The sequence below is a fragment of the Apteryx mantelli genome, chromosome 1 (genome assembly GCF_036417845.1).
Source record: "Apteryx mantelli isolate bAptMan1 chromosome 1, bAptMan1.hap1, whole genome shotgun sequence".
In the NCBI taxonomy this organism is placed as follows: Eukaryota; Metazoa; Chordata; class Aves; order Apterygiformes; family Apterygidae; genus Apteryx; species Apteryx mantelli.
In genome coordinates this window covers 143762694-143788975 of record NC_089978.1, presented here as the reverse complement: position 1 = coordinate 143788975, position 26282 = coordinate 143762694, and the positions used below count along the sequence as shown (strand labels likewise).

Here is a 26282-nt window from a genome sequence, read left to right as displayed (position 1 = left end):
CTGTGCACTGATTAACAAGATGTGTGTGACACCTTGTTAGCCATCGTTCTTAATGGTCTCACAGTTGTGTTTGAACCTTTAATCGTTCCAAGGCTAGGTTGTATGTGTAAAAGGAGAGATTTGTTTCTAACAAGCTATATCTCATAACCCTTGTGGCATTTGCTGGGTTTTATATATAAAGCCCATAAGGGACCACTGTGTTCATAGACTCCTGACCTTTAGAATAACTCTGGCTGCTGTTGAAGATCTCATGTTTTAGTTGGATGGGACGTAGCCTAGGCCAAAGCTACTAGATAAATTTCATTTTAATAGTGGGAACTAAAGATGCTTATTCTCTGAAAATGAGAGCTTACTGATGGAGCTGAAAGTTTTTATTGACAGCAATTAATCTTTTACTATGTTTGTAAGATGTCCTTAAAACGGCAACATGACCGAAAGCAAATATATTCGAAAAAATAGCTCTTTCCTGGTAGTGAAAGAGGGGGTGAGGGGGGGGAGTGGGTGTTGGGAGGGATCGTACATCTCTGATTTTTCCAATTTGGGAGATGGAACAGGAAGCAAATCTCAAAAAAAGATGCTGTGAAAAAGATGAAGGGGTGTTTCTATACTAAATTGAGGTATTAATACCTGAGTGTTTCACAGGAGTATACACTCTGTTTTGCAAATTGAAGCTGAGATGTGCCTAGTGCCAGAGCTCACAATCTTCTGAATTTCACCCAATAATATCCTGAAACCCTAACCCCTAAAACCCAAGAAAATGAGGTTGTGCATAGCAGCCAACAGAGCTGCAGCATGAAGCTGTCATCAGAAGCCTCTAACTGCTTTCATGTGATTTTTTTTTTTTGCTTTGGGCCAGCAGCAGAACAAGAAAGCTTACTTTTTGCTAGTAGGTTTCTCAATATGGTCAATACAACATACCTGTTATTTCTGAGACAGGGTAAGGGAGAAGAAAAGGAAAGGGTGTCTTGTCTTCTGTGAAAGATTTGGAATGTCACAGTTTTTTGCTGTGCTGGGACAATTTCTGAAAATAAATGGTTGTACGGTACTGGAAACCTGCCCTATCATACTATTTTCCTTCTGGGAGAATCCCAAGCCAAATTTACAGTTGCTGTCTGGGGAGAGGCAGTATGAGGGCAATATCTTCTTCAGTTTCATTCCCTTTTGACATGTGTAACATATCAAGTGCAGAATGTGACCCTCACTTATGCCAGAAATCCATTTTTTCCGTCTCCCACCCTGTCCCAGAAAGCAGGAGAATCAAAGGGAAACAGATAAACCTGGGTAACTGGGTAAAAGCGGGCAAACTTTACACCCATTATTTTACTTATGACTTTATGTATTGTCATTAAGAAGTTCACAGCAATATTCACAGCCAAACACATATTTTTAACTATACTAGCCAGAGAAAAAAACAAAAAAGAATACCTTTCAGCTTCTTCCATATGTGTGTGTTTTGGAGGTCAAAGGAAAGAGAAGAGGAGAGTACAAAAGCAGATAGTAATTAGCTAGCATCAAGAAAGCAAATGTTTAAAAGGAGTAGTTTCAAAAGGTTAAATCTTGCTTTTGAGTTTTACAGCAGAGGCTCAGGAAAGTCGGACGTATAACTGTAGTCTAGGAAACTATCAAGCATGTAAACTTCCACAAAAGTAATGGCTTATACCTGTTGCTTAAAGATACAAAACAAACTTAGAATGTAGACTTCAGTGAGGCAGCTCAGGTTTTTTGCTTGTTATTTTTTGTTGTTGTATTTGGGTTCTTTTTCCTATTCATAGTGATGCACAGTGTCTGAAAGTTGTCTGCTTGTGTATGATGCTGCCTTTGTAAAAACAATATCTTTCTCATTCAAAGATATATAAGCCCAATTAAAATTGAAAAGGAAAAACTGCTGTAATTGCTAAGTTGCTCTTCTCTTCCTTCTTATCTTAACTTGTTATGAGAAGATTTTTCCTAGGAGTTCGCGATCATTTTTTGCTAACAGTAACCCTTGAATGGTGAACATTTGAGAGGGGTTTTCCTTACTGGGAAAGAGACTTAGAGAAGTAATAAGCAACAGTTATATATAGAAGCAAGATATTTGATTTCTGCAAAATGAAATTCAGAAAATGTGTAATGTTGAATAAGCTCAGAGTATTTTCATGCAGCCTGGTTTTCATTTTTGTTTCAGCCCAAATCTATTATTTATCGTATTGTGATGTGACACTACAGAATAAAGCAACACTATAATGGAGAAAGGTTTTCCATTTTAAACAAAGGGGACCATCTGATGTAAATCAGTGTGCAGTTGGCTTCATCTTTGGTAATTACTATCAAAACAAGGCAAATGTAGTAAGAAAAATAAAAGATTGGGTGTAAATTTTACATCTGAAAATTTAGAACTTTTCTCCATCATGAAAATCCTTTAAGTGGAAAATAATGGGAAATGAAGGAAAGTTATTTTTTTTATGTGATAAAATTTTTAAAGACTCTTCCTCCTCTTCTCAATTCTTTGTCAGGTTGCCTCTTCTCCAATATTTTTCTTTCCCTCCCCCAATTATTAAACTCACAAGACAACAGACGCTGGTTAGTAATATAGTAAGTAGTGTAATCTTAGCCTACTATTTTATTGTCAAAACCGACCATTTGTTTTGTTTTTATTATTTCACATTTAATTTCCTCTGATTTGAGTCATTTTAAGGTACTTGAAAAGAATGCTGTATAATGTTCCAATAATATAACCTTTCATTCAATTGTAGCTATTCAATTCTACAGTATATTAAAGTCTTCTAACAATTTCATTTTCTTTTTCTAGGTATAAGAAAAACCTTAAAGCACTGTATGTTGTACATCCAACCAACTTCATAAAAATTCTGTGGAATATTTTTAAACCTCTTATAAGGTACTTGGCAGTTTATTCAAAAAATTTTCCTGTTTAGTTTAAGGATGGTGTGTTCTGTAATAAGTTGCTTTTAAAAAGGCTTGAGGTAAAATATGTCAGGTAACCACACAATACACATTTAAAATATGGCTTGAACTAATGTATAAGGTGAGCTTAAGCTTGGGTATGAATAATAGGGTAGGGTTTTTTTCTTTCTAAGAAAAGGGAGTTTCAATTCATAGTGTGTTCGATGGTAAGGATATACGTTCAAGTAAGTATCACTTTAAAGCATAGTTACATGATAAAAACTGCAGACCTTGAATGACTTTTTTGTCCTATTTTACAGCACTTAGCACAATAGAACTGGGCCCATGACTGGAATTACTAGGTGCTGTGGCAAAGCAGGTGATAAACAGTTAACCTTTGGTCTGAGCTCATGTGCTGAGATGAATAGGAATGAGGTTACTTGTGTGTTCAAAGTTAATGCATATGCCCTGAAGGATTTGAGACGGAGGGTATAAACGGTGAAGGTGGATTTATTTTACTGGTGGATGCTTTTCCTTTGCATGATAAAAAAAAATTGATGCTATTTGCATCCATCTACATATCTACACAAATATTAGTGATAAGATGGCTTCCTTGGCTTTTGCTCCTGAACCCCTGCTACTTTCAAATACTTCTGCCCTTTTTTGGATTGTATTATGAATATCCTCAGGGTTGAAGGAAGTAAACAGCTTATTTTGAGAAGCTATAATGAACCAACTAAAAATGTCTATTACAGTAACTTGCAATTAATTGAATTTTTGACTGGTAGAAAGTTAATGAATTAGAAGGGATGGTTTAACTTCTAGACAGATCAAAACATGCAAGAAGCTTGTGAAAATATGAATGGTAACCATGGCTAAAAATCATTCTGGAATATACTGTTCTTGAAACAAGAAGAATGACTATGAGTTTTTATTTTAACTGGCAGCAAAATAGATGCCAGAGATGGAGGATGTAAACTAATGGTGAGAAAAGTGTGACTGAAGCAGGAGTCTGGTAGCTCATTGTACCTCAAGAATGAGATGGATGGTTTTTGTTCCTCATTCCCTGTCAGATGGGTATGGAGAGCTTTCTAGAAGGAGGCTTAGGAAGAAAAGCAAGCAAGCAAGCAAACAGGAAAAACCCTTGGTGCATTTGTCAGCACTTGGGCAAAACCAACCATTTCTTCAGAGGCTGCAGACTATTGGGGGGAATAGCCCCAGCGGAAGTCTGCTGAGAGGGGCAAGGGAGTGTGTACCTTGCACATGGGGCCTTCAGGGTGGATTGAGCTCAGCTCTGCAGAGCACAAGGGCTTTGATGTGCTGTACTGTATGGACCAGGTCCACCTATTAGGCTGAAAAACCTCCACAACAGATCTGTTGAAAACTCCGCTGAGAGCTACTAAATAGAAAGATAACGCCTCTGGTTCAGTCCCTGAGGCTGTAAATTGTTGGAAGTTGGGAATATGTTCTGGGGAAGGATTACCTTGCGCTTTTGCTTGTATGCACTTCTGTCCATGTCTATTGTTAGTCACTGTCAGAGGAAAGAGACTGGTTTAGATGTTTAGGGGGCCTGGAATGGCCATGCATACATTCTTATAGGGTAGTTATTTGTGGGGAATTGAGAAATCAGCTTCAGGCCTCAGGAGTTAAGCCAGACATTGCATGGTTAAGAGAAAGCAGCAGAGTGGGCAAGGATTCCTTTTTATAGCTATTTCTGGAGTGTTGTCAGTGTTCAAACCACAGCGTGGAACCAGGACTGGCTCTAGGATTTGCCTTTCCCTGCATACATCTGTACCCCTCCTTGCACTTCCAACTTCTGGCAGGAGTAATGCACCTTGGGTGTTTATGCAGCTAGCAGAGCCACAGCTGGGTAGCATCCATGCTGTTTGACTCAGAATAGTAATTAGCTGTTAATTCTTACCGAAAACAAATTACAGGTACCTCTTCCAAGTACTCACTTCCCTTGGATCTTATAGGATATCTACATAAATAAGATGAATGCTTCCACCCCCTCCCCCCTTTCTCCTTTGGAACAGTATGATGCACTGACTTTTAAATCCTTGTTTACTTTGGATGTGAAAATGGGTAATACTGATACATTTAAGCATTCATATCTGGCATAGAAAATTGGAACCAGGGCTTGTCATCTTAGAAGCATCATCATCTTGACCTTTTGAATGCCCAGCAATCTTGTTTGCATTTAACTTTTACTACTGTGTACCCACATGCTTGTTTTGATTCTAATTTAGTACTACTCTACTCCCTATTGTTAGAATATGTGATGTACAACAACAAATTTATTCATATAATGGGACTGACAAAATAATTAAAAACATCAGTAAAGTCTGAATTGATCCATAAGCCAGAAGGCCAAAATTGGCTGAAGCTAGGAAAAAACCCTCTTTACTGCTGAAAATGGTTTAATTATCAAACACTTCTGCATTCATGGTTCGGGTAGACTGTCTTGTTTGTAAAGCAAGGGGAAAAATAAGGATATAATTTTACAACTGAAGTGTGAAAACATGATTTGCCTAAACTGTATTCTCATTTAAGACTAAAACTTACTGACATCATTAATTTACTAGAATTGTACAATTTAGAGTTTGTTCACTGTACCTTCTCCATCTAGGTTGGAATAATCTTCCCTTAGCAAGTCATGCTTTTATTTAAATGTTGATATCAAACCAACGTTCACAAAAAAAGGTGGAAAATCCTCTGGACTTTGTTTCCTAACTTTGCTGAATTACAGCCCAGACTCATTTGTGAATTGTGTTTCCCATAAAAATCACAATTGTAAATTAAATGCCATTGTCGAAAGCATATATTTGTTTTTCTATTTGTTAGGAACTTGGCTTGAGTACTTTTACATGAACAAAGCATTTATTGCAACCTGGGTGAACAACAGAATTTTCGGAGTGAAAATGAAAAGTAATAAGTATTTTAGCATAGTTGTATTTGAAAATATTTAAGAAAATTTGAACAAATGTTCTTGAAAAAGAACATTTAAGAAAATGTGAATATGTGAAATTTTTCAAGCTGCAGAAGAAGTTGGTTAATCTCCCTTGCAGTCCCAAAAGAGCGAGAAGTTAATGCATTAAGTCAAATGCATTGTTTGCAAAGTGCAAACAAATATCAGAAGAGCGCATGTGTGAGCTAGTGAAAGCTGCCCATCTATTATCAACATAATACACTTTTTGCTAGTGGTGGTGAGGTAACATTTGTAAAGAGCAGCAAAAATTTCTAATTGCTCGTGACTTAGTTACAAATTATCTCTTTTATAACATGTTGTGCATTACTAATAGATGACTAGTTAGAGAATTCATTTAGCCCATTGCTTACCTAAGATGTTGAAATTGCAGGCCATTTTGGAAAAAACACAAGCTGAAAATCTCTGAATTTGTACACACACAGACTGAAATCTATCAATGTTGCAAGATTGCTTACCTGTTAGCAAAATTTAGCACCTCTTTTGAATTAAAAGCTTGTAAAGTGCTCAAGTAACTTACCTTTGTACCATCTCCCACTAGAGGGAGCCTGTGTATGTATGTTTGACAATTCAGTGATAAATTCATTAATGGAAGAGAATTTTTCTCCAATTTCACTATCAAAGTAACTTGCAGCAAAGTACGGGTTTTATCATACACACCTGCTACTTTTCTTGACTCTTCATTACATTTTGTGTTGCAGAAAAATACAAAATTGAGACTGTGTGTATAAATGTGTCTCTGAACCATGCTTAAACATGTTGGCCTGTATGTAATGAGTTTCTGGCTGAAACTCAGGATCTAACTAGTGATACCTGATTCTTCAAATTCAGAAGTCTGTATTGTGCAACTCATCCAAAGAATCTTATTCTTCAGGGTATTTTTTAGAAGCCATAATCTAAAAATCACCTTTTCCAAAAAGGATAAAGCTGATTGCCTGACACTTGGAGGGGTGCACACTATACACTCTGTGAAAATTTTGCCTGTCACTTACTAGTTTATACTATTTATCCACAGGTCCATTATTTTGTCTTTTGGTAGGGAGGAATATCTAAAAAACCACAAACTTATTGTCCTGTTGGCCATATAACATTTCCTCCAAAGTTAACATGAGTCTTCTACGCAACATTCCTTTTAGTAAGTTTTCAAATGCTGTGTGAAAGCTGTTTTTCAGTGGTTTTTAAAGCAATGTTTTTCATATCTATGCAAATCACAAAACATTCAGATGGAAGTCAGTTATTTTTATTCAAATCAGACTCTCAGGCATGCACTGTATATGTTTGATCATATGAAATGAAATACATCTTATGTCTCCTGCTGCTTCAATTACAGTCTAATTCTGAGTTGCATCAGCACTTACATTTTTGTAACAGAAACTAAACCCTTCATAGATGTTCCTCCCATGCTGATTTTTATCCTTCTTTTCCATTTTTTTTTAGCCATAAGTTTGGGAAAAAAGTCACCTACTTGAACTATTTAAGTGACCTGAAAGAGCATCTCAAATACGACCAGCTTAATATCCCTCAAGAAGTCATCCGGTACGTGGCAGGTTTAACATACCTCATCTCACCTTTTCTTAGATGGAGTTGTGGCCTGTTCTTTTTATTCCAGACAGTCATTAAAGAAATAGGATTAGATTCTAAAAGTCTAATTTACCTATTTGTGTTTGGTTAAATTTAACTCTGAAAGCTGCATTGTCATCAGACACTGAAGAATGTCATACGTTTGCAAAGGAGAATGCTATATAGTTCTCTACAGATCTGGAACATCTAAGTCTCAGTTGTGGAGTGTTTTCTTAGTATAATTTCAGCCTCTGTGTGAGCATTAAGAAAACCAGTCCATGTGTCAGTACTGCTTTTGAGTACCAAGTAATGTTTGCAGGCAAGAATACACTCCTGACCTATTTACTTGCATATTATAACAGATCAAGTGACTTTCTTTTGCTAAGAGCATCTGCAATCAGCATGGTGTTGACTGAATTGAAACTTTATGGATATGTCTTTAGCAGATCCATGACTTTTATGTTGTGTACATGTGTGTTAGGGAAGGGTGTTGGAGGAGAGACAGGAGAGAAAAAGAAATGCACAGGGCCGGAATTGTCAAATGCCACTATAAGTATCAATAACAGTCTCTGGCACAGTGCTTTACATGGAAAGGCTTTGATGTACTGACAGGAAGTGATTTTATGTCACTACTGAATGAAAGTAGCTGGAAGCTTTGATTATGACTGTTATTGAAGCCTGGTGGGTTTTTACACACCTTTTGTGTAAATATGGAATAACAGAAAAATACTTTACAGCTCTAAGGTTATAAAATGGATTGCATGGTTGCCAAAGAAAGGGGAGTTGTGTTTTGAGTAGCAAATAGGCTTGAATTTTGCTTTTAAATTATAGTGCATTCCTGTTTTGGGGGCAAATTTATCACTGTACTCCATTGGCTGAAGCAAAAGAGCTCTTTTGTTATGTCTTCCTTAAGTATTCTCCCACAAATGCTACTTAAAAACTTCACTAATGCTCAAATTAAATTAACTGTAAGTTCTCTAGGACCTGCAGAATATTCTCTGTTGTCAGGAGCATCATGATCAATACTGGTGGCTGTTCATATATGTAGTTTTATCAGCTGTGATGCACAGAAAATCGATGATTTCTTGATTTTTGCAGACATGATGAAAATCTTCGGGGGAAACAGAAGGGAAAACTGCCACCTGTAGTGAAGATTCCTCCACCAAGACCACCTCTACCGACCCAGCAATTTGGGGTCAGCCTGCAATAGTAAGCTATTGAGATTTGTAAAGTGGTACCTCTCCATTTTATCCTGCAGCCTTTTGTAATGTGTGGTTTCACTGGACATAAAGTCTGCGCAAGTTTTCATAGTGTGTGTTTAGTTTCTGTCATTTTCTTTGAAAGATATAAAACTGTGAGGCTAGCTAGTAGCTTTTATGAATTCAGGACAGGTCTCAGTCCCCGTGACCTGCCCGGTCATCATGTTTACAGTGTATCTTTATGGTACTTAATGCTAGCAGGGCTGCACAGTTCCCCCAGTGGACAGAATTTTTGCCCATATGTGACAGAGCCCCGAGATAATCTGTTGCCAATGGATGCTGGCATGTATGCAGGTGTTTTGGTGGTGGTTTAGATAGTGGGTAGCAAAGCCATGACAAAGCTTCAGGCTCCAAGATGGATGCATAAAGCCAAAATGAATTTTTGAGCCCGTATAGATTGTTGCTTTGCTGCTCCTGCGTTGTTCTGATCAGAGTTTTATGAAATGAATAAAATACTCTATTCCAGAAATGCCCTGACAGCTGTTTACATAGATTACAGCACTGTATGTGGTATAAAAAACGGTTTAATTTACACAAGGAGTGGAGTCGCAATAGTATTTGTAAGATTCAATTTTGATTTAAAAAATAAATAAAACCCCCCAAAGCCCTACAACAACAAAAAACTTCTAGCTTCCCATCCATAGTAATTTTTGTCAAGAGCTATGGTGAACTCTACCTTACTATGGCATCCTGCTCAAAAGCAGTTGAAGAATACTGTTCACATTCAACAAAGACAATTTTGTCCGTGTTAGAAATGAATTCTACCTGATACACAAATGTTTGCTGGATCCCCTCCTACCCCCACTCCACTTTTCTGGTTCTAATGATTCAGCTGTAAATGAGATATAAAATAAATTTTTCCCCTGGTTAAATGTTAAACATCAGTCCTCTCTGGAAGGCCTGAAATTAGAACAATCAATATCTATTATGTAAGAGCTGCTATGACATTAACTTTTATGATACCTCTTTAGAGTTCAACCTAACACTTGAAACATGGCTAACTCACTTTCCTAATTCAGAAAATACCTTTTGGGTGATCTCTACTGGGTCATTAAGAAGGACAGTGTTTTATGCCACAGCTTCAGTAATAAAGATGAAACTATTTGCAGGCGTCAAGGCACACTCTGTCACTCGCCTCAAGCCAAGCCTCCCTGCCCAAGCAGCTCCAACCTCTCACAGATTTAGGCGATGAGGCAGTGTGTTGTGCGCCACTCTTAATGCTCTTTTATTTCTCTGACTGTTTCTGAACAGTGTTTTTCGCTGGGCTGCACATGCTGAGGGTGTTGCCTACCTTTCCAAGCCCTGCTGCTTTCCAGCTGTGTTACCATGAGCAAACCATATCCTTTTTGTGTACCTTAGTTTCCCCATGTATAAAAGCCTGGCTAATTTATAAAGAGCTTTGAGATCTGTCAGGGAAAAAATACTGAGCAAGACATTATTATTATTTTTAATCTGGTGAGTTCCAGCACTCACTAAGGAGATTTTGAACTGATGCCATGCATATGTAAGTTCAGTTCAGAGCACTCACGTGTCTAAAATTTAACCACACAAGGATATGCATTCATTGTTTGCCCAGTGTTATTCAAAATCCGTCTTGCGGGAGAGCTTGTGCTCAGTTGCCGTATAAAAATAATAAATAATTACCTGAAAACTTTAAAATGAGAAAAAAATGTATTAATTTAGATTGTATTAATTTACATTGAGGAAAGGTAAAGGTAATGGAGGAGAATGACATGTATTGAGAGCTTCTAAAATTTGAACCAAAAAAGTATTGACTTTTATCTTGATGAATGAACTGCTTTTGCTAATTCCTTCTCTTTTATGATCTCTATAGCCTGTAATGGCAAAATATCAATAACCTCACACCTCTCTAGCAAGGAAGCAGGTTTGAAGTCTTCACCTAGGTGAGATTCTGTCCATTTTGTGAAGTGTGGTACAGGGAGACCCTGATTTTATTTTGTGTAGGTTTGTGGGAATATATGTACTATGTGCTGTGTATTTTGTTACAGTCCAGTAAAACTAGTATTATCAGAGATGCTACTGAGAGAAAGCTGCTGTCATTAAAAGACTGTTTCTCTGTGGAGGTTTTTCTTTAGTTTAAAGAAAAGAAACAAAACAAAAGGACCTGTAGGCCTGAGGCTTCTTCAGTTTTAATACTTCTGGGATGGCGATTTTTATCCAGTCTGTAAAAGGATGGTGAATGGGATTTAACCAAAGCCCTCATAGATGGGCTAATTTTGATCGTATGTGTAATAATGGTACCCCAGTGACTTCTGGCTGCAGAATGTGGTCAACCCATCCATTTACTTAAAAGATCCATACTCATACCCTAAAAGCAAAGGCAGTGCTTTCTCTGGAAACACTTTCTCATTTAACTTTTCCCTCAGTTTATATTTGTTAATGCATTTGGTTTCCAGAGATGTACTTAAAAACTAGAACAGCAGAAAGTGACAAATGTTGTTTCAAGATCCCTCACTTTTGTCTCAATGGACAGGAGGAAAAACCTGTTTTGTTAGGGCAGAGAAACAAAGCTTGAAGGAGGTTTTCATCTAGACATGGATAAATGACTGTCTGAGACCAGTGCTTCCTCTTAGAGGAATCTGTTAAATCACATAGACATTTTTAACCTTGTAGAGTGGGATTTTCAAAACAACATAAGGCAATTGGGCATTTAAAAATCATGGAAAGTCTGTGAGAGCAGGGGGTATAGTTCTTCAAAATGTCATCTGTACTGAAATGGGTTTAATTTATGAGTGAGGTGAAGAGATTATTCTCAGGTTAGTTCAAAACTTTTCATTCTTATGTTACCCTCAGCAGCTCAGGGTCCTATATCTGAATTTAAAATGGTCGCATTTGATCTCTTTAACCTTTCAATATCATCTTAACCTTTTAAGGAGGGAGAGGAGGAGGAAGCACCAAGAACCAAAATGACTTTTATCTCTTTAAAGAGCAAAATGATCTTTATATTTACTCCTTGAGGTGATTGTGCAGAGAGGAAGAAAATCAATGTCTAAATATGTAGGTACAATTGAAGGAATATGAGATGATATTTGTGCAGTTTTGGCCATAGTTAGCAGTCACCATGTTCTTCGTGAGGAGTATAGGCAGAAAGAAGTTATTTGGTCATTCCAACCATGTGAATATAAAAACTTTACACAGCAGCATACTCTCAAGCATTTCATTTGTGTCCTATAATTTAAAACATCTATTTTAGACATTTTCAGAGAGTTTTTAAAAATTATGTATACCAGTTTTTGTGGCTGTCTGTTATTTTATGTATGTAAATGCAGAGGGAACCTTAGAAATTAGACTTTATTTAAAAGAGCTTTCCTGTGAATCGAGATGTTGCTGTTGTATGGTGCGGGAAAATGAATGGATCTGTAGACAGGAGCTCTGACTGAAGTTCAGAGGGGAGTTTGAACGGTCATATCTGTCTTTTTACAGTTTGCATGCACTACGCTATCTGTGTAGCATACCTCAAATGCATGCCATACATATAGAAAGGAAGATACATTAGTCCCAGGAGCTAGGATCTGCCTATAGTCCAGATCTTGCAAATGCCTATTAACAGGGAACTGTGAAGAAAGCCAGAATCTTGTGCAGGAGCAGGCTTTATTAGAATAACTATTTATAAGGAAAACATTCAGTATAATTAACCCCACTGACCATCTCAAACTTGGAAATATTCCTACACAGTATGTTTGAATTTTCCATAGAAGAGCAAGACAGTAAGGGTATGAGACTGGGATTCAGGAGATCCGAGTTCTGTTCTGGGCTGTGTCACAGACATGTATGTGATCCTGAGAAAGGTGTTCACATTGTGATTCAGCTAAGATCTTAAGTGTCTGTCCAGCTTTAGTTAAATTTACTTCTCTGAGTTTTAAACCTGTACTTTACAGTAGGCGCAGACGTGAGGTGGAAACCTTCATCATTGTGAGCTTCCATAAAATGAGGACTCAGTTATTTGGTCTTTGCAGCTAGAACTCAAATCTAGTATTGAATGGTCCTGAATTTTTCACTGAAGCTACTATAATACAAACAATAATAAATGAACTTAATAAAGGCAGTTAAATCACCCAGAGGTGACTTATAGGATTTCTTTAGAATAGAGTGTGAGGGACTAAAAAAGATTGTCCCTCTCCCTATTTAATTCTTTATGCCTCCATGTACAGAGCAGACGCCTACAGCTGCTGAACAACAGTCTTTCCATGGAATTTCTGATCCCTGGCTTAGATTGCCTGAGAGCCAAATTTCACCTGTTTCAGTGGCCTAAAACATCTTTAAAGGTTTGAAATCATGTTAAAAACAATGTGATTTTCTTGGAAACATAAAATAACCCAACTGAAACTAGTACTTAGCTTCATGGATTTAACAGACAGAACAGTCCTCCTGGGAAGTCTTGTCCGCACTTATTTTTCAGTCATGATTTAATAGGAATCCATGCTCCGATTTGACAAATACTTAATGTGTAGCTCAAAGTGGATGGGATAGTTTGCGTGTTTGAAGTTTATCATGTCCTTATCTATTCTGCTGATTCAAGTTCCTTATGCGCAGCCACAGTGGGCAGAATAACAATCACGATGAGCTAGTTTAAAGGTTTGTTGAGCCTCGAGTCCTTTCCTCAACAGTGGGCAATAGCAGATGCCTAGGGAACAGTATTATAACAGGGTGAGTGTATAGTGATATGTCCTCTGATATAATGGCCTAGCTTCTAGTGACTGGAGACTAAGAGGACTACAGGGTACATGAAAATGATTTTCTGTTACTCACCAGTAGCTATCATTTCTATAAATCCAGATGTTTCAAAGAGAGTTCATATATTGCATTTATGTAGCAAGATTATTTTTCTTTGTTCAGTAATGCCATCTTCACGCATAAAATGTAGAAGCAGCAGAAATGAGCTATTCGGAATATATCCTTGCTATGGTGTGCTGTGTGTCAGGGTGCAGAAATAGGATTTTCATTCTAAAAGACATTAGTAAATATTTTATATTTAAAAAGGCAAGAAAAAGATTAGGGTGTACTCTGCTTATATTAATTAGATGAATACAGTTAAAATACATGAATGAAGTTGGCTAAATTTGCAACACTTTAATAATTGACTGTATGGGCTAAGCTGCATCACTGTTTTCCGTTGTATGTTTTTCAAGCTCCTATGAACCCCTGTTGCTCTACTCTATTGCCTTTGTAATCAAGGAACAGTACAGCTGAGCTCCAGCGCAGAACACAGAGTTGACCTTGACTAGCTATTGACATTGTTCTGCTTTCTCCAATTGGTTTTAAAATCTAAAATTAAATATCTTTGGGGGGAAGACAGGAAATGTTTTGTTTTTCTAGCTATTGCCGTAGATGGGGAGAGGGGACAGAGAAAAATACACAGAAATTGCAACAACCGTACAGCTTTTGCTTGTTGAATTGTTATCAGAAATGTTTCAGCGTGCTTTCTTTTTGGTCATAATCTTTCTGCTTGTGCATGCTGTGCATGTGTGACCAGGGGAAAAGAATACATTCTAAACCAAATCTCAGCGTGTCTCAGCGGGGAAAAATGAAAAGGAGAGGGAAAAAAAGAGAGAGAGAGAGAGAAAGAGAGAGATTATCAGCCAAGAATACTTACTGACACTTCAGAACAATGTGTAAAGGTCTTTAGTGATGACTGTCCACAGTCTAGAAATGAGTCATTGGATATATAACATTGCAGTAACTAATCGTATGTTCTATAGTGAGGAGCACTCTTCTTGGCTACCGTGTTTGTTGGAATGGATCCCTTTTGAATCTGACATATTTTTGCATGATACTGTTCATGTACAGGAATCAGTTATAGAAAGCTGTACTGTGCATTGAAATGCTCTGCCTTGCTGTTGTCTCTTAAGCAGCAAGTGTAAGAGATCTCTCATTTCAAATTGCCTGGAGTAGTGCCTGAGCTCCAGTGTCAGTTTGCTTTGTCCATCATAAAGCACAGCTGCTCATCACACCATCCTGAACAAGGAAAGAAAAATGCAGTTTACTTGACAGGATCCGCAAATAGAGAGTAGAGGTGTAATTTCATTGATCTCTGAGCTGGTCTGATTTACATGGAGTGAGGTGATGTCCCTATTATTTTCTGTCGCCTTAGGTCCAGTAAACTGAACACTATGTTCCACATTGTGAAATACTGTGAAAATATGCATCCCAATTTTCCCCAGTGCTAGAAAAATGGAACAAACCTCCGCATGTGACTTACAGTGAATATTCATTTTAAAATGCCATTTATCTTGAAGACCTCTTTCATGTACTAGGAATGGAACCTGTCCTTCAAGGGAAACAAGAATCCTGTAGAAAATAGTAGATCTGCAGAAACTGTATCTTCTTTCTTCCTAGAAACAGAAAAATGATGTGTAGATTTTATTATTCTAACTTATAGCCTAGTTATTTGTCTCACCTCTCTGACAGATTAACTAGTTCTCAGCAGGAGAAAGTGTTGTAAATAATCAGTTTGCTATTTATACGCTGAAATGGGGGAACACATTTGTGGGTAACAATAATAATTAGAAAACATTTATAAAAAGCTGCTGGCTTGCTATTTAGTGCCTCTGGAGTGAGCAGCTGTAAGAAAGTAAAAACGATCAGTGCAACTTGGGAGAGATTGGGAATGGGCTTAAATTGTCAATAATAAAGATGTAACAGCTTCCAAGCAAATTAAAGTGTTGATGATGTTCCAATTTAAGTGAATTAGTCTTTCCACTGATTTTGATAAAAGTTGCCCTAAACATTTAGGGTACTGATTTGAATATATGAAACAAAATCATTTGACACACAAGGAGTGTGTCATAACTCATCTGTTAGAAAAGTATAATAAATATTTTTTTCCTTGCCTTGATTTGCTGCAAGCTTTTCCTCACTGGTATCCCAAACAGAAGTATTGACCTCATCTCCCTCCCCCTTTTCTTATATAGTCCCTTTCTGGAGGATATCCTTTCCCCAGGGATTTCAACTTTGCATGCTGTGCGGAGAACCCCTAGAACTTCCTTCCTGATATGGTTTATTAGCAAGGCCAATTTACTAGCAAGGCTGCACAATCATTGCCTATTCTGTTCCGTTTTTTGCAGCAGGGTTATTATATGCACTGATCTGCTGCAAGAGCAAATAATTCATGTACAGAAGAAACTTTCAGAACACTGCATGTGATTCCTGGTTTTTTTTGCATTTATGCGGCTGCGTTCCTTTTGCTGCTGCTGTGGGTAACTTTTGCAGGGGCTAGTACGAGAGCTCATGGTATTGCAGTTGAGTTGCTTGTTAATTTTTCCTCTCAAAGATTTAAATGGAAGTCGGGGGCAGGGGAGAATGGCCCAGGTCTCGGAGCTGTTCTGAGAGCACCCCACAACTCCTGCATGGTGGTAACACTAGCGCTGACTTTCAGCACTACTTTGCCACCAGCATACATGAAACCACTGTAAGATTGTTGAAAGTAACCTTGAAGCAGAAAGAAGCAGCAAGAAGCAGCAGAGACTTGGTGCTTTAGGAGTGACAGAATTCATCTCCTGATGAGTTTGGGAGAATTTTGCTGCTGGAAAAGATATCTTACTGAGGTACCTAGTTGTCGCTGTGGTAAAGGAAAGAATGCTACTCTGAAGGCTAGGTCATAAACTTTGTCCCGGTAGCATTTCAAGTCATGGCAATCTCTAGTTGTGAGTTTTGTCATGTAGCGCTTATGGTCTCTGGGTTAGCTCTCGTAGACATCTGTGATGATGATGAAGATTGAGATTGGACCTTGTCTTACAAGTCAGGTCATAAATCTTTCTTCTGTCCATTAACATGTTATTTTGATATTGCAAGGAATGATTACTCTAGCAAGTTCAATACTGTTTTGTATTGAAATTAATGGTGCCTTGCCAATGTGTAAGGACAAGAAGTTGCATCATTAGATCTTAAGATCATACCTGCAAGCTGCAGCAAATGATGAGAATTACTGACCTATAGAAGTTCATACTTTAGGATTATCTGAATGAAACTTGTTCCGTGCCTGATCTTTTTCATTCTGCCAGTGCATTACATATATATGTAGAGTTTATTTGATCATGTTGTGAACGTGCTAGGTGAAAGTGAACTGTATTCTGTAACAAAATTCCAATGTCTGCCTACATCAAAAAAAAATTCCTCTTTCCTACTCAGTTCTTGTTAGATATTAGATACAACAGGATCTACTATACAGTATCTAACAATCATGTAACGTGTTGCATGGCTTTATATAACACTAATGTTACTACCATTGAAGTGACACACAAAATATGCATACTAGAGGAAAAAAAATACTGTACAAGAGAACCTGAAAAACATATTCACAAACATTAGTGCCAGGGAAGAGATTGGATGGTGAAAATAGGAAGGAGGAAGAGTAGGACTGGATGGGAGAGGAAACCAGCTGGGGAGAAATGACTCTGATTGCTCAGCTTTGATTTGTCCCTGAAGTGATGAATGAGATCAAAATGTTTGATGGTTGAATAACTGAATAGTGTGGAGTATGTTCCCCTGTCATTTAATGGAGTAACAGAGGCAAATCCACAGGATAATTCAGCACTGAAGTCAGGATCCTGTTTTGAGACTTCGCTTCAGAGGAACTCACCCACCACCCCCATATATGAAGCCTGGGGTGACCAACCTCCTAAACTCAGGGGTCCAAAACTAGGCAGTCTACATATCCTCTTCTAACACACTTCACAGGTGTAAGGAAAACATATGGCAGGCGAGGGGGAGGAGAGAAGGATTTAATTTAGCAATTTCCCCTTGCTTCCATGCTGAATTTTCTTGCTGTACTGGTTATTTTAAAGTGTGTTTTTATGTGTGATGTAAATACAAAATCAAATACTGGATTGGCCATTTCACATGACAGTGTTTAAACAGCTGTATCAAATACATCTCAATTATTAGTTGTTTTATATTAATAAAGTAATAAGCAAGCCTAGACAGAAACAAAAGAAATCACAGTACTTTAAAAAGAAAAAGACTCTAAGAATCATTCTCATCTGCAGGCATGACCTCAACTAATAGTACTAGGTTGAGGGTATGTTTAGGTGTTGTGTGTACTTGTATAAACATTCCACATTTTCTGTGGATGAGCTGCAGCAATTGCAGTCTCTTATAATAAAGTCACAGATCTCTGTGCTCCTTTGTGCTGGTGCTTTAGAGTTTGTCAGTAAAGCTGATCATCTTTTAAATATCAAACATAAAATTTTACTCAAATTTATTTCAAGTATACTTAAAATCTGGGATTGGTCCTTTATTTTGTTGTTGATTACTATAAGAATGTAGCAGAATACTCAGCAGATACCAACTGTCTTTTTTTGTTATACTTTGAAAATGCCAAAGCCATTTTTTTTTAAATAAGAAAGATAATTGCAGAATTTTCTGTGCTGTCTAGATCAAGAAGATGCTGTGTTCGATTTTTGCCTCAACTGCTCGCTCGTGAAAGAAAAAGAAATCTCATTTCATGGGAATCATTCAAAGCTTTAATAAACTCAATCTCACTGTATCGCTTTGCCTTCAAAATAAATAGTACAATATCCTTTTAATTATACATACACAGTGGCTTAAAAAGAGACAAATGACAAAGAAAAATCTGCATGATAAAAGGCTCCGAAACTTGCAGCATCCCTTGATCAAGACTTACTATAAAACATTCACTGCAAACTCCTTCCTTGCCTGCCTCTAAGCTGCCTTAAAACCACGTTCCACTAACAATGTACAACCGAATCCAATCAAAACCATCACCGTTGTCAGCACTACGTCATTGTTAAGAGCAGCCCTACTGGGACATGCCAGTCGCGGCCAGCAAAACTAGAGCAAAAACAATCTCAAGTGGGGGCAAATTGAGCCCAGAACACCATTATCTTGCTTTGTCCTTGACTCTGTGACTCTGTTTCAGTATAGGAAATAGCACTTACTTATTACTCATCCCCATTGTAGTTATACAGCTTTTCGAGGGAAAAGAAAGCAGTTAGGAATGGCTGCTTGAATAGGACTCCAAGTCACCTGTTTCAATGGCTCCTTCGGGGCCTTTTGTAACGGTGGAGAACCCTTGTGTTTGGTGCAGGTACCAAGGTGCAGGCTCCTTAATTTGTGGAATTAAATGTACACTTTCAGATATCCCTCAGGGTTTTTTGTTGAAACTGCTCTGTTTTGATTTTAGGTTTGGCTCTTTGTCTGTAAATCTCATTTAAATGCTGTTTTTTCTTTTCTCCCCCCCCCCCCCCTTCTAACAGTATCAAGGACAAAAATAAAGGTGAACTAATCCCACCAGTACTGAAGCAAACTGTGTCCTACCTAAAAAGAAAAGGTGAGTTGTTTTTTTTGGGGTGGGAGGGCTTGAGAGTGTGGAGATTTGTCTTTCAGAACCAGGACAATAGTATGAAACTATATAACTATCTGTGCCCGATTCAGCAAAGTTTGTAGAAATATCCTAAATTTGAAGCATGTGTTTAAATCCTGAAAACTTGAGTGGGAAATGGGCACTACCTTGAGAGCTTTGATGAATAGGGAAGATTTTATTATCAGGTCATTGCCCACTGGAGGAGGGGGGGGAAAGAACTTTCACCATGAGGATTAGATTAGGGAATGGCAAGTAAGAAAAGATGTGTTTTCTTCAACCCATATCATATCGTTGATTTTAATTAGAACTCCCAGTAAAAAATCAATGAGAAGTTCTGTTTTTATAGAGCCGGTGGCCATAAAAACTCATTGAAATAACTTATTTTGCAGGTGTAAGCATGAAGTCCTCTCTTCACAAAATATTTTTAGTGACACTCAGTCAAAGGGCCTTTGACTGCAGTTCATAGCTATAATTAGAGTATATAAAGATACAAAGTTCCACACTTAAAATAGGGACATCCAGTTGAGTCACCTCTGGACAGCTGTCTGTACCACTGGGCTCCCCAGCGCATACCTGACCAACACTAAGGAGGAAGTATCAGGTGCTATCTTTAGGGCAAGTGCACAATATTCCCTGCATAGGGAAGAAGGTACATGCAGGGGGAAAGTCAGAGAGGGGGTTGTAGTCCTGAGAACCACAGCCTGATTCCTGTTATTTCCTCAGTATAATGCAATTGCGCATTTTGATCCTTAATTTTTTAAGGCAATGACAATAATATTTCCATAGCCTTTTGTGTTCCAAGATCTCAGAGCTTCACAAATGTTCACTAAATCTCACAGTATCAATGAATCTATAAGCTAAGCAACATTTATCTGACAGGTGACAGAGCAGAAACAGCATAGCACAGTTACATGACTGGCACAAAGTTACACGGTGGTAGAACTGGGAATGATACCGACAATCTCTGAAAGAAGGGTGTGAAGTTTTAATAGGTGTGTCTGTAAAGGCAAGTGAAGAAAATCAAAATGTGTTTGGTTCACTTATTTCAGAAAAGGAAACATCACCTGGACCTTAATGTGCCATTAGTTTTTACAAAGTTTGAGTAGCGTTTGAACGGATTTTGAAGATGGGCATGATTTTTGTTAAGACAAAAACCAGTCTCAGATCTGTATTTTGCTGTTAAATATGGTCATTTTATCCAAGATTTTCCTTATTTAAAAAGCTATTTGTATTGATGGCACAAAAATAAAGAATATTATATATATATTATTTTGAATAAAATTCATCCTTCTGTAGAGAGAGGCTTACCCAAAACCAATGTCCCAGAAAAATCCCGATTCTTAATTTCCATCCTTGAGCTGTCGCTCTGAACAAGGTGAATTTTGCTTTCAGTATTGAAATTTATGCATCATTCCTCTCTGTTCTTTTTAACTATTGCTACCAGGCTTAGTTTGAGTTTATTTGAACCCTAAGTGAGAAATTTCAAACTTCTTTTAAACACGTACAGAATAGACCTCACGTGTGTGTGTGTGGAGGGAAGCCTGACTGAGAGGGGAAGAAAAACACTTCATTTCAACTCTACTGCTGATACCCAAGAGAAATCCTGGCTTCATTTAAGTCAGTGAAAGATCATATTTATTTAACTGATGCCAGAACAGACCCTTAGTGTCTTGCCCTCATTGCTAGGCTATGGTCCTTCATATTTTAGTTTACCCCATATTAAATAAGAACATTAAATAGCTGCCCATTTTATTCTTACTTGTGTTTCATACCTTGAGCGAAACTAATTCATGATATGCACAGGAGAATGAGAGTCAGTCAGCGGATACCTGCTGACAATTGGCAAGCAATGGAACATAGCATCCATAAGGATGATTATGTACAGAACAGTTGGCTTCTTTCTTCATGAAATTGCTGATTTATCTTCCAAATTCCTGCAGCAACCAGAGGCCGAGTATTGGAGTGGGACCAATTCTGCTATTAAAATATCTACTGGTTTGCAGTAGAGGAAGAGTCCTTAATAGACCTTATTGAAGGCCTGTTGGTCCAAAGTCAGGACTTCCACTCAAGCTCATGAAGCTGTTTGGATGTGCTGTTTCCAGACTAGTGTTAAAGATGAAAACTTTGCAGGTATAGCGTGTATCAAATATTTTATGGCTGGATACAGGGAATGTAAATTGTTCACTACTAAGAATGTTAAAGGCAAGTGACTGGCAGCTTGAGACAATCCCTGTAATTATAATTGTAAGTGGATAATTAGAGCTTGTGTAGTGTATGTCTTAATGTCTTTATGTCTTAAATTGTTATGAAACAATCATCCTTACATATATTTAGCTCATCTTAATAGGCAAATACCTCTTCCTCACTAATCCACTAGAATCAAAGAGCTAAACCAAGGATGAATGTGCACTAATATCATTACTTTTCAGAGCTGTTTCTATTTAGAAACTGAGCAAAAATATAGTCACTAAAAATATTGATTGATTTAAACCTGGGGGAAGGAGGTTGTACATCTGGTGCTTTCCTGGACCCCTTTAAAGATTTTAAAGAAATCAGTGTTGTATGGTCATAATTATATTTTGCTGGTGACCAATGTTTCACTAGTAATTTCATGTACTGATTTGACACAAAAGCTCCCACATAATCTTGTTTTTGTTCTTTCTTGATGTTTTGTCTCATCACTGTTGCACCAGTCCCATACTCTTCCCTCTCACCGATTGTTGAGTCCAGCTCAGATACCCACAGTTTTCTGAAGCAACAAAACGAACTGTGTGATATAGGAAAAACAAGTTTCAGTTTTCATGGTTGTGATGCAAGAAAGGGTTTTTTCAACCTTGTCATTGCAGAATTTCTGTTAGATGAAATATTTGTTATTCTGAAAGCAATCATCATCCTTGTTTTTTCTCCAGACTTAATTTTTTTCTTTTTTGGCTAAAAATTAATAAGTTCAGCTCAGTATCAGCACAATGTGTAAAGGATAGTCTCTGAGGAAATGCGATGAACAAAAGCTCTTGTCCTGGTCTGTGCATATATGCAAGTCGGTGGCATGGTAATTCTGGCCGCTGATACATAGTCCAGCCATGCACTTGCTAGCCAGGCAATCTTATTTTTTCCCCATCTCTCTGTCCTTACATGCTTCCAAGAATGAAGGGCATGGACTCTGCCAATGTTGTTATTTTCCAACCAAGCACAAGTTTGTTCAGAGCTGACATGTTCCCTATCATAAGGAGATCTCCACAAACCAGATTTCTAAGGAAAGATGGCTTGTCAGGTAGAGGATTTTCTGATGTTCTCAGCCAGCTGATAGTTGAAAGCCAAGTACCTGCCATGCTAAGGCTGTTAACCAGGAGGTGATAGACATGCATTTTTTTGCACTTGATTATAAGTGTGCAGGTATCTGTTGTACCTGCTGTCTGCTGTGATTTTAACTCTTTATCTAAATCTGGAATATCTCAATTCTGCCATCAACTTCAGTGAGTGTCGGTTCCAGTGCTGACAGCCCGAGGAAGCTGACTGTCAGTGTTCTTTGCACTCCAGACGCGATTGTGAGCACAGTGAAAACTTCAGTTCGTCTTCCGGAAGTGACAAAGATTCACTGTCATTCCCCCATTCCTTTTGATTTTGGCATAGTTTTTTGTCCTCATAGAATTAGCAGAGTTGGGTTTTTTTGTTTTACCCTAGTGCAGTATTTCCACTCTTTCTTCCCATTGCCACCTTTTCACATCCGTGTACCTGAAGTCAGTTTCTGACACTCTGACTAAGATTACAAGCACTTCTGCAAAATCATGTTTCATCAACTGGGTTAAGATTTCTTAAAACATCAGTCTCTCTCTGACATCCCTAACTCCATTCTGTTCTACTCAAGCTTGTATTTCTTAAACAAATTTGATGCAGGAGCTGTGGTGGTACTCAAACTTGGCACCAGCCTGCAGTTATATACTACCATGTTAAGGAAACATTCAGTCTGTAATGTTCAGCTAGCCTTTTTCATCTTATTGACTCCAACCCCTTTGGCAGGTTGCTGCATGTCATATTTTTTCTCCCTGATATTTACATTTTCTGACTCAGTTTCAGACAACGCTCTTTGCACGTGCTACAAGTGTTCGTCTCAGCGTGGAGGCATTTTCGTCTGTACAAATGTGCCAAAACTCTCCTCCTTGTGGCAAGTTATTTATTGGACTCTGAAGGCAACAAATATTTTCTCATCCCAAAAAGCCAAATTAACATTGTGCTAGTGAGTGCAGGTTTTTTCTTCATATATTTATCCAACCGCATATTTAGATAGCTGTTTCTGGACAAGACATCTCTAACTGGATTCAGTTATTAAGTCACCCAGTATCTTAACAGAGACTAAAGAATCTACCATAAACAGAGATTCTTGAACATCTATTTGTATAGTAGAAATGAGAACTGTTATTGGCTGCTGCCTCAGAAACTATTACAATAAGCATGATAAACTAAGTTTGTTAATATTTTATAATAATTTTCAAGTTATTTTTTCAACAAAGGAAGAGAAATTAGGCATTTCACTACTTTCTTCTATCTCCACTTTAGAATGAAAGATGCTTTTAATACTGAATTTAAAACTGCTCAATTTCAATGCCTGCTAACCTTCACAGGGAAGAATTGGTTTCCTACTGTGAGTTCTGAATGTCTGACAAAATCATCAGCTCATTAAGACTACATCTTAGAGACCATCTTCTGGACCAAAACAGGGGAGTACTCTTAATTTCAAAGTAGAAGTATCAGTGTCATCCTGAAGCCAACTGGTGATTTAGACAGGCAAAAGAGGAAGGATGTGTTTAACGTAGCACATTTGTGAATAAATCTTCATAGTAACCCACAAACCAGAGGACATTTCTTTTTCTGTGCTCAACCTCAAAACCACAACCTGTTTATCTGTCTAGTTTATGAATACAAGGTTTGACATCACACTAAATAAGACTTTTGTGTACTACCTTATCTCTACCACGCCATGAGAAATTACTCTGGTTAATTAAATATTCACTCTTTTGTCAGAACTATTCATAAGTATTTCTAACCTAGTGTCATTCCTTTGGTGGTAATGATCTCGATGCTTTGCTCACAGGCCCTTTTTCTCAAAAAAGCCCAGTTTATGCCACAGGGTAGTAATTTTCTTTCTCTGGTTAATATGTCCCCATATGTCCCCAGCAACCTATTTTGTTCTGAAGTGAGTTTGTAAATGCAAGCTGTCACTTCTGACATTGTTTTGGTAAACAGGGATATAAGTAATGCTATAGGGCGTGCTGTGTATGGCTTCCATAAAGCTCAGAGACTGAACTATCTGCATGGCTAGAGCTGCTGGTGTTCTCCATACCAACAGAGCCGAACAGACACGGGCTACCTGCTTCAGCCCTGGTGGCAGCATTTTATCCATCGAAGGCTTCAGAATTCAAAAAGCGGGTAGCAATGCACTTCTGCTTTTAAATTTAGTAGATGTCCCAGCAGAAGCTTCCTTTCATGTCTTTTACTTGCATGTCTTTCTCTAGAAAAGCAGATTACATACTATATATAAGGCATCATGATACATTAAAAGCTAGATGGCATAAGGCTGGGGGGGTTGATGCATGTTTAGATCAGCATTAACTCAATTCAGAATGCTCTCTTGATTTTTAAACTCTGACCCACAGTTTGAATATACAAATCAAGACAATCTACACAAAAAATAAAGTTGTATAGCAAATCCATATTCTGTTTGCGAACACCCCAACAACTGAAGCTCAAAAGAGAGCCTTTAAGGGAATTTTTATTTGATTCACTATAAGGGTGGGTATAAACTGCACTATTGAGACCTGCATCAAGATGTCAAATAGGTTACAAAGGGGCAGGCATGTTGCTGAAGCCTATCTCCAATATTAATACATATTAGTATTTATAAATAAAAATTAACAATTTGAAATATATAGATAGGATTATTATTTTTTAATGTATTTGATGTTTATTAAGAGTATCCTCAAAGGTATTGATTCCATACTCGTCCATGTTTTAAACTTTTAAAGGCAAAGCTAATCTCTTGGGATTATTACAAAAATTTCCGAAATTTTAGAATGTTTGTATTCTTAAGAAACTGGGCAAATAAAGCAACAGTTATAAAAAATTACATGGAGAACTTAGGAGAACTGATTACTAAAGAGACCATTTGAGATCAACAGCAGCTCAGAAATGATGGAACAGACCAATAAACTCATGGTGAAGGAATCGCACTACAAAGTTATAAAATAGAGAAGATAACTGTCCCCTATAGGAAAATTATCTCATAGTAGTCCCCACTAGTGAGTCTTTCTCTTTTACCTCATCTCTTTTGTTGAGTACAAGTGCTTTGCAGCGCAAACTTTTTGTTCTATGTTGTCTAGTGATTCCACAGGAGAGTTCTGGGCGATGACTAAGACTTCTAAATGCAGCAGTAATAACCGTGCTACAGTAGTTTAATGATAAAGTAATAAACATCCTGTAGTATGGTTATAGTGACAACTAACACTGTCCTTTTTCTGTTCAATAGCAAAAGCAGTGGTAAACAGCAATTAATCTTTCCTCCCCATCCCCTTCATGAAGTACAACAAATCCTGCTGAGGGAGAAAGTTTTGGTTCCGTTTTTTAACGTGGATGAATACATCCTGGTGGTGATGGTCAGAATGGATAGAGATGGATAGTGATGCATTCTGAATACACTCAGCTTAGCGAGTTTGCCTCCCAGCCTCCACTTCTTGCAATCAATCAAATATCTTTTAAAAATGCAACAAAGAGAAAGCTTGACATTGGTCATATAAATATTTCTGAGTTGTAGGCTCTTTCCGTTTTCATGAGAACGTTTTTACCTAGGGTTCACAGAGACGAGATAAATCTCAACACTGGTTCATGTGTCATCAAATAAAAATGAATCTTGTAATAAGCACAGTTTTTGTTTCTGGTGCTCAGTCATTGTAAATAAAATATGTTCAGAGGTACCAAGTGTAAACTGAGACTATTCATTCATAAATTGAAAGGCTAGGCTAAGCTGTTCAAAACTACAAGGCCACAAATACACTTTGGTTCTGTGGAGACTGCTCTGTTCTAAATCCTTGCTCTGCTGGTCAGTTTTTCAGTAGGACTGGAATTGTACCTTCCCTTCTTTCCGTCTGTCCTTCTTTTTCTGTGTGCCTTCTTACAGAGAAAATCATCTTTACAAACTGCAGGCACCACACTTGCTTGTTCTGTATTCATTGCACAGATTGCAAGGGAAGGCTGTGTAATATCC

The 26282-nt window shown here is 37.7% G+C and overlaps 1 protein-coding gene across 10 annotated transcripts in view; it reads left to right on the top strand.

The window, feature by feature from the left end:
- Positions 1–26282, top strand: part of ARHGAP8 (Rho GTPase activating protein 8) — a 77519-nt gene that overhangs the window by 22695 nt on the left and 28542 nt on the right. For 9 of the 10 annotated variants that reach the window (XR_010885682.1, XR_010885681.1, XM_013947671.2 and 6 more), the window contains 4 exons: positions 2789–2875; positions 7304–7402; positions 8525–8635; positions 18921–18994. Coding sequence is in view for 8 of the 10 variants with exons in the window: in XM_013947671.2 (XP_013803125.1) it covers positions 2789–2875; positions 7304–7402; positions 8525–8635; positions 18921–18994 (371 nt within the window). In the remaining 2 variants the exon portion in view is untranslated. The remainder of the gene's footprint in view (positions 1–2788; positions 2876–7303; positions 7403–8524; positions 8636–18920; positions 18995–26282) is intronic. The other variant, XM_067305293.1, reaches the window with a different exon arrangement.